Source organism: Molossus molossus, unplaced genomic scaffold, assembly GCF_014108415.1.
Source record: "Molossus molossus isolate mMolMol1 unplaced genomic scaffold, mMolMol1.p scaffold_m16_p_4, whole genome shotgun sequence".
NCBI lineage: Eukaryota > Metazoa > Chordata > Mammalia > Chiroptera > Molossidae > Molossus > Molossus molossus.
Genome location: NW_023425377.1, coordinates 77,431,121 through 77,440,336, shown reverse-complemented (window position 1 = coordinate 77,440,336; position 9,216 = coordinate 77,431,121). Strand labels below are relative to the sequence as shown.

Here is a 9,216-nt window from a genome sequence, read left to right as displayed (position 1 = left end):
TGCGCATGCCCAGACTGTGAAGCGCCTCCCGCGGCAGTTGAGGCAGTTGTGGCGGCGGCACTTCTAACCAGATGTTGGTGTTGATGCTAGTAGCGACCTTGCAACTCTGCTCGATGGCCAGAGCTCAGCCGCTGTGCCGGTGGGGCCGCCCTCCCGGGCTTGGGGTGCTGCTAGGGGTCGGGGACCGGCTCTTTTGAGTGGAGGCCTGGGTGGAATCCCGTTAGTACGCTTCGCTCCCCAATCTCATTGAGGTTTCCCAGTTTACAATTCTAGGAATCAAACTTGATACCTCCCTTTCTCTCATCCTATCCCAACCTCTCCGGTCCATCACCAAGTCCTTCGGTGGCCACTTCAAAACTTCGGCCCAGTTCCGAACCCTTCAAGCTCTTTCCACTGCCACCACCCTAGGTTGTGCTTTCCTGTCCACCCATCACCCTGGCAGCCAGAGGAATTATTGATGAATTTGATCTCGTCATTTCCTATCTGTGATTCTCTGCGGCATCCAGAATGAAACCCTAGTTCCTTGAGCAGCCTGCATTTCCTCGCAGAATCTGGCCCAGGGTTTCTCAACAGCAGTGGTGCCGACATTTAGGGCTTGATCATTCTCTGGGGTGGGGCCGTCCTGTGCACAGTTGAATGTTGAACAGCATCCCTGGCCTCCATCTACTAGATGCCAGTAGTACCTACTTTCCCAGGCTTAACTATCAAAAATGTCTCTGGAGCCCTGGCCAGTGTTACTCAGTGGTTAGAACCTCTGCCTGAGGGGTCCTGGGTTGGATTGCCGGTCACCGGTCAAGGGCACATGTCTGGGTTGCAGGTTCTGTCTCTGGCCCCAGTCGTCCCTTGAATACCCCATACTCGGTCCAGCTTTGGGAATGGAAGAGACTTGGCACATGCTATTTCCTCTGATGGCACGCCTTGCTTTCAGATTTTTCCAAGGTATTTTCCTCATCAGTCAGATCTGATCCCGACCTCAATAGCACATATCCTATTTAAGCCCCCCTCCCCCTTCCCCGTCCAGTATCTACTTTTTACTATCAATCACTAACTTGTTATTCTTTTCTTTTGACAATTTTTTATCTGTTGATGTCACTAGAAATAATAGCCTCATGAGTGTGTGGAGCTCATTTTATTCACTCAATACCTAGAACATTATTAGATTTCAGTAAATATTATACTGTATTAGTGTAAACTATGCGAGGTGCTATAGGAGCTAGACAGAGGCTATAAAGCCCAGTTCCTCAGGGAACTCTTGCCTGAAGTGAGCTGTCACATTTAGCAGGGCCCTGTTTGCTGATGAGATAGTGAATGTGTTCTTTGGTGCATGGCCTCATTTCATCTTTACAACAAGGTTCGTGAAGTGGTGATTCCTTAACTTTGTTTTATGGTTGTGAAAACAGACCCCGCACAATTAAAGACACACTTGCCTACAGACACATAGCTTGTCAGTGGGGAGTAGTTTTCCAGTTAAGATTTACTAGGAGGATTTGTCTCAAAGTCTGAAAAAATTTATATCTATCTCTCCCATATCCCCACACGGATTCCCAAAATGTGGTTCTGGATCAGCAGGTAAAGCATAACCCGGGAATTTGTTACAATTGCAATTCCCTGATGCTAAGGGTGGGGCCCAGACATCTACAGTTTATCAAATCCTTCAGGTGCCTCTGGCACATGTCCAAGATTGAGAACCTCTGCTGTTAACTATACCAACATTCTCCCACCCACCAACAACTCCCCTCCCCCGCCAACAAGAAAAAGAAAACCTTGAGGTATGAATTATTTATTTATTTATTTATTTGATATTCAATTTTGTCTGACCAGGCTCCTTTATTCTTTTTTTTCTTTTTCTTTTTTTAAATCTTTATCGTTGAATGTATTACAGATGTTCCTCATTTTTCCTCCTCCCCACTCCCGCCCCCCTCCCGCCTTTCCCCCCACTATTGTCTGTGTCCATTGGTTATGCATATAAGTTCTTTGGTTTATTTCTTCCCACCCCCAACCCCTTTCCCTTTGAGGTTTGTCAGTCTAGCAACCAATTTGTACTTCTTAATCCCTTCTCCTTTTTCACCCATTCCCCCAACCCCCCTCCCATCTGGCAACCAACAAAATGTTCTCTGTATCTATGAGAATGTTTCTGTTCTGCTTGTTCATTTTGTTTGTAGATTCAATTGTCAATAGATATGTATTCATTGCTATTTTGTTTGTTCATATTTTTTATCTTTTTCTTCAAGAAGACCCTTCAACATTTCATATAATAATGGTTTGGTGGTGATGAACTCTTTTAGCTTTTCCTTGTCTGGGAAACTCTTTACATGGCCATCGATTCTAAATGACAGCTTTGCAGGATAGAGTAATCTTGTTGTAGGTTCTTGCTTTTCATCACTCTGAATATTTCTTGCCACTCCCTTCTGGCCTGCATAGTTTCTTTTGAGAAATCAGCTGACAGCCTTATGGGAACTCCCTTGTAGGTAACTAGCTGCTTTTTCTCTTGCTGCTTTTAAGATTCTCTCTTTGTCTTGAACCTTTTGCATTTTGATGATGATGTGTCTTGGTGTGGGCCTCTTGGGGTTCATCTTGTTTGGGACTGTCTGTGCTTCCTGGACTTGTATGTCTGTTTCCTTCACCAAGTTAGGAAAGTTTTCTGCCATTATTGTTTCAAACAGGTTTTCAATTTCTTGTTCTCTCTCTTTTCCTTCTGGCACCCCCAAGATGCGAATGTTGGCACGCTTGAAGTTGTCCCAGAGGCTCCTTACACTATCCTCATTTTTTTGTATTCTTTTTTCTTTTTGCTGTTCTGATTGGGCGTTTTTTGCTTCCTTATATTCCAAATCCATGGTTTGCTTCTTGGATTTATGTACTCTACAATTGAATCTGTGTAAATTATTCTTTATTTCAGTTAATGCCTTCTTAATTTCTGACAGTGCATCCATCATTTCTGACTGGTCCTTTTTTATGCTCTTGAGGCCCTCACTAAGTTCATTGAGCATCCTTATAAGCAGTATTTTGAACTCAGCATCTGTTAGGTTGCTTATCTCCATTTCGCTTAGTTCTTTTCTTGGGGTTTTGTTCTGTTCTTTCCTTTGGGACCTGTATCTTTGTCTCCTCATTTTGGCTGCCTCCCTGTGTTTGTTTCTGTGTATTACTTAACGAGAGGTATGGGGCTAGCTGAGACCAGATGCTGCTTGTTTGAAAGAATTTAGGAAAACCTGAAGCAGGATCCAAGACAGGCCAATCCTATGGTCAAGCAACTGGCAACATCTTGGGTGGGCCTGAAAGTTGGGTGGGGCGGGGCCTCAGGGAATCACCAGGGCGGGGCTACCAGTGTGAGCCAGGTTGCTGGAGTCCCAGATATGGCTTCTGTCTGCTGACCCAGGGAAGGGCTCACCAAAGGAACAAAGGCCTCTGACAGGACGTCTGTACTGGAGAAAGCCCCCTCTCCAGCCCTCGCTTCAGTGCCAAACAGCTCAGTTCTTCCCTGTATGTATCTGGCGCCTCTCGAGCTGCCTCCCATCTAAGTTTAGAGGGAGTGAGTCGGATAAGTCTGTGCGCCCTTTAAGAGGAGCTGCCTGGGGCTCCAGCCGCATCAGCTTCCCTGAGCCTCAGTTCCCGCTGGTTTTTCCAGCCAGAAGTTATGGGGACTTGTCTTCCTGGCACTGGAATCCTGAGCAGGGCATCTGGTGTAGGACGGGGACCCCTCAGTCCTCAAGGAGCGCCTTTTCAGCCAAGGTGTCCTCCTGATTTTTATCCGCCACACGTGGGTGTGGGACCAGCCCGTCAGCCTCCGCCCCTCCTACCAGTCTCAATGTAGCTGCTGCTTTAACTTCATAGTTGTAGGACTTCCATTCAGCTCGATTTTAGGCGGTTTTGAATGATGGTTGTTCTGTAGTTTAGTTGTAACTTTGATGTGGTTGTGGGAGTTCACGATACCGCATTTACCTACACTGCCATCTTGACCCGAGGTAGGAATTCTTAATCTTCCTAATCTGGGGTATGCAAATAAGCCTTTATGGGCTCTTGAAAATATCTTCATTTTTGCATACCCATGTGTCTGTGGGAGAGGAGGACCCCCTGTTTCATTAGATTCTTCAGGGGGGCTCCCATAACCTGAAAAGCATCAAGAACAGGTACTTCAGAGTTAACCCAAAGACAGCTTGGTAGGAGTCATGGTAATAGTCAATAAACATTGACAGATGGTCTCTCTTGTCACTTACCTCTAGTATTCACACAGTGAGGACAGGAAAGACGTTTGGTGTTGGACAGCAAGCTCAAGGGGTATGTGGCTCCATATTTAACATTTATTCTTCATTTTTATCTAAGCACTGGATCAGAATATTCCCCAGTATTTTTATGGTGCCATTGTTGTGTTAGGCATACAATGTTATCTAATCTTTACCATTGCCCTTTAAAATAAGGGATTTATCTTTCCCATTTCACTAAAAAAGTAGAGAGAGATCAAGTAACCTAGACAAGGCCTGGAGATAGAAGTGAGTTTAGAACTCAGATTACTAGTGTTTTTGGATAGGATATTTTTAAATCTGCAATAACATGGGAAGCAAACTGTTATTTGTTTACATGACATAGTATGACAAGAAACTTCCTTTCCCCCCACGTGTACCTAAAGTGCATGAAGAAATTGGGGTGGTGAACCCATAATACAATATACAGATGATGCAGTATAGAATTATACATCCAAAACCTATATAATTTTATTAACCAATGTCACCCCAATAAATTCAATTTAAAAAAGAAAATGGCCCTGGCCAGTTTGGCTCAGCACTTAGAGTGTCGGCCTGTGGTCCAGAGAGACCCGGGTTCGGTTCCCACTAAGGGCACCGTACCTCGGTTACAGTTCGTCCCCGGCCCTGGTTGGTTGTGTGGGTGGCAACTATTCGATGTGTTCCTTTCATGTTGATGTTTCTCTCTCTCTCTCTCTGAACAAAAAATGGAAAAATGTCCTCAGATGAGGATAAAAAATACATATTTCACCTGTTAAAATAAGTTGCCTAGCCTGGCTGGTGTGGCTTAATGGATTGAGTGTTATCCCATGGACTGAGAGGTCTGGCTTTGATTCCCGGTCAGGGCACATGCCTGGGTTTCGGGCTCCATCACTGGTATTAATGTTTCTCACATTGATGTTCCTATATCTCTCTCTCTCAAAAATCAATTAAAAAATAAATAAATCGCTCTACCCAGTTTGGCTCAGCGGTTAGAGTGTCGGCCTGCGGTCCAGAGAGACCCGGGTTGAGTTCCCACTAAGGGCATGTACCTCGGTTGCAGTTTGTCCCCAGCCCTGGTTGGTTGTGCGGGTGGCAGCCACTCAGTGTGTCCCTTTTACGTTGATGTCTCTCTCTCTCTCTCCCCTTCCCACTCTATCTGAACAAAAAATGGAAGAATGTCCTCGGGTGAGGATTAAAAAATAATAATAAATAAATAAATAAATAAATAAATAAATAAATAAATAAATAGCCCTGGCTGGTTTGGCTCAGCAGTTAGAGCATCAGCCTGCATACCAAAGAATTGCAGGTTCAATTCCAGTCAAGGGCACGTACCTTGGTTGTGGCTTGGTCCCAGCCGTGGTCAGGGTCGTATGGGAGGCAACCAGTCGATAAGTCTTTCTCATATCATGTTTCTTTCTCTCTCTCTCCTTCCCACTCTATCTGAAGATAAATGGAAAAATATCCTCAGGTGAGGATTTAAAAATGAATAAATAAATAAAATAAGTTGCCTTGACATGGCATCATTTCAGGAGAGGTGTCAGCATTTCTAAATAATCTCAAAGTGGTTGCTTTCTAACCTGTTAGCTTTACAATTGTTTGTCCTCTCACCTCTTTCTAATAACTAATAATCTGGAAATAAACAATAACATGTGGAATGAGATGTGATATGAATTAGCCTGTGAATTCTTTTCTATTCTTTATTTTGAATTGATAGATTCATAGCAAGTTGAAGAAATAGTTTGGAGACGTCCCAGGCACCTTTTGCCCAGTGGTAACATCTGACATAACCAGAGTATAGTATCAAAATAGGAAAATGATATTGATAGCACGCACCTGCTTAATTCAGATTTCACCTTTACATTTTCTTTCTTTCTTTTTTTTTAATCTTCACCCAAGGACATTTTTTGATATTTTGTTCAGATAGAGTGGGAGGGAGAGAGAGAGAGAGAAACATCGACATGAAAGGGACACATCGAGTGGTAACCACCCGCACAACCCAACCAGGGCCGGGGACAAACTGCAACCGAGGTGCGTGCCCTTAGCGGGAACCAAACCTGGGTCTCTCGGGACCGCAGGCCGATGACCTAACCACTGAGCCAAACTGGCCAGGGCTCTTTCTTTTTTAAAAAAACAATTTTCTTTATTGATATTAGAGAGAGAGAGGAAGGGAGGGGGAGAGGGAGATTGAAACATCAATGAGAGAGAACATCGATTGGCCACCTCTTACATGCCCCCCACTGGGGATTGGGCCCACAACCTGGGCATGTGCTATGACCTGGAATTGAACCAGCAACCTCTTGGTGCGTGGGTTGACACTCAAGCACTGAGCCACACTGGCCAGGCCACTTTTACATTTTCTTTTTTTTTTTTTCTCACCGGGGACATTTTTCCATTTTTTGTTCAGATAGAGTGGGAGGGGGGAGAGAGAGAGAGAGAAACATTGACGTGAAAGGGACACATTGAGTGGCTGCCACCCGCACGACCCAACCAGAGCCAGGGACAAACCGCAACCGAGGTATGTGCCTTTAGTGGGAACTGAACCCAGGTCTCCCCGTACCGCAGGCTGACACTCTAACTGCTGAGCCAAACCAGCCAGGGACCATCTTTACATTTTCAATGTTGCATATTAGGACAATGTTTTAAGTGTTTATTATTATTGATATTAAGATTTTGTGATTATCTGTCTAGGACCTCCTGTATTTTTCATTTATGACAACACGCTTGATTAAACATCCTTGTAAGAAAAACATAGCCTTGTATCTAGGGTAAGTAAATTTTTTATGAATTGTTACCTTCTTTTTTATTAAAATGTTAGATTTTCCCTCATTGATTCATTCAGCAAACATTTAAGAAGATGGCTCTGCCCTGGTCAGTTTTTCTCAGTGGTTAGAGCGTTGGCCCACGAACCAAGGAGGCTTGTGTTTGATTCTGGCCAGGGACACATGCCTCGGTTATGGTTCGTCCCAGCCCTTGTCAGAGTCATGTGGAAGGTGACCAGTCTATGTGTCTCTCTCACATCGATGTTTCTCTCTCTCTCTTTCTCTCTCCCTCCCTCCCTCCCTCCCCTCCACTCTATCTAAAGATAAATGGAAAGAAATGTCCTCTGAGGAGGATTAAAAAAGACAGAAGATGGTCTGTCCTGTGTTCCTAGTTACTAGCCAGCAGGGAGTCCACATTTGGGGATGGGAGATGGAAGAGGGATGAAGAGACTAGAAAGTACTTAATTCCAGTATACTGTGGTACTACCTATCACAGATGCTAGAGATAAGCACTCTTGGGGGGCCCAAGGAGAAAATGCCTAGGTAGTTTCAACTGGGGAATTGATGCCCCTACTGGGTTTTGAAGGTTGAATAGGAGTTCACTGTGCGGGGAGGAAGACTGAAATATGAATGGGCTTGGAGCAGAGCATTAAAAGGAATGGACTATACCCAGCATGCACTTGGAGTTATCAGAATGCAAGGTTAGAAAACCAGATATGTACACCATACCATGATGTTCACCCATCATTCTAAAGGCAGTGGAGCATTTGGAGCCACATAATTTGTGTTTAGGAGGATTCCCAAAAAGCCCAAAGAAAATAAAACAACACAACATGAAAAGACCTAAGTAGAAAGAAAGGTCACATATAGAAGAAGGAGGCAGAGTCAGCAGGACTTGTCCACTGTGGAACAAAGGCAAGCAGGTGGTTGAAGATGGTCCCCAAGTTTCTAGTGGAAAGATCAGGGAGAGGGGTGGTAGTTTAGGATGTCATGCTGCTTGTGGGACATTGAGGACACATAAGGCCAGAGGTGGAAACAGCAGGTCAAGTACATGTGAGTGGTGGTTCTGGCTGCAGACACGGGTGCAATCACCCAGGTGTCACGTGTTCAATGGTCGGAACAGGTGGGAGAAAAGAAAGAAACAATGGAGAACAGGAGACCTAGAAGGGTGCAGAGGTCAAGGAGGAGGGCTGTCATAGAGAAGCCAGGGCATAGGGGCAGATAAGCGCCCCTGGAGGCAGTGGGGCAGAGAGAAAGACAGGACGTGGAGGTCCAAAGTTTATGTTACTGTCTCCAACAAACAGACAACAGAAGAGAGAAGAGAGGTTACTATAGAGAACTCAGCAGAAAGAGATGCAGGATCTGGAAGAGGTTCCTGATGATAGGAAGGGCCTGGAGTGAGGGGATTACCACACAGACAGGTCTCCCAGGGAGGGGTTGGGGAGCAGGGGCTGGCACTGGGCAGGGTGAGGACTCAGCTGCTCCTCCCATAGCAGAAGCATCTCAAGTGCTAAGATGTAAATTCTGTCATTCCTTTAGAGCTAAGCTGCCATGGAGTAACCACTAGCCACATGTGGCTATTTGTATTTACATTTTCTATCAACTGATGTGTAGATAAATCAAATGTGGTCCATCTATACCATGGCATATTATTCAGCCTTAAAAAGAAAGGACATTCTGACACACACTACAACAAGGGTGAACCGTGAGGCCTTTATTCTCAGTGAAGTAAGCCAGGCACAGAAGGACAAACATTGATCCCACTCATAGGAGGTCGCTAGAGGAGATAGATCCAAACAGACAGAAAGTAGATGGTGGGTGTCCGGGGCTGGGAGGGGGGTGGGAGTTAGTGTTTAATGAGGACAGAGTTTAAGCTTGGGAAGATGAGAAAGTTTGGAGACAGATGGTGGTGATGGTTATACAACCATGTGAATATACTTACTGCCACTGAGCTGTACACTTAGAAATGGTTAAAATGGTAAATTTATCTCATGTATATGCTATCACAATTAAAATAAATTGTGAAATGTAAATCTTATGTTGTGTATTTTATCACAATTTAAAAAATTAAACAAAAACTTTAATTAACTAAAATTAAATATAGTGAAAAGTACACACAAACTAACCACATTTCAAGCATTCGATGTGACTAGCGCTACCCTGTTGGACAGCTCAGAAATAGAACATTCCTATCAGATCCAGTCCACCATCTCATTTTGTATGGGCTGGTGAGCTAATAA

The 9,216-nt window shown here is 44.4% G+C and overlaps 1 protein-coding gene across 1 annotated transcript in view; it reads left to right on the top strand.

Annotated features, from left to right (window-relative positions):
• The first annotated feature begins 71 nt into the window (after nt 1-71).
• The window catches only part of CATSPERD (cation channel sperm associated auxiliary subunit delta), a 58,747-nt gene continuing 49,602 nt past the window's right edge, over nt 72-9,216 (top strand). Inside the window, exons 1-3 of the mRNA XM_036282237.1 lie at nt 72-139; nt 4,218-4,272; nt 6,906-6,982. Coding sequence (XP_036138130.1) covers nt 72-139; nt 4,218-4,272; nt 6,906-6,982 — 200 coding nt within the window. The remainder of the gene's footprint in view (nt 140-4,217; nt 4,273-6,905; nt 6,983-9,216) is intronic.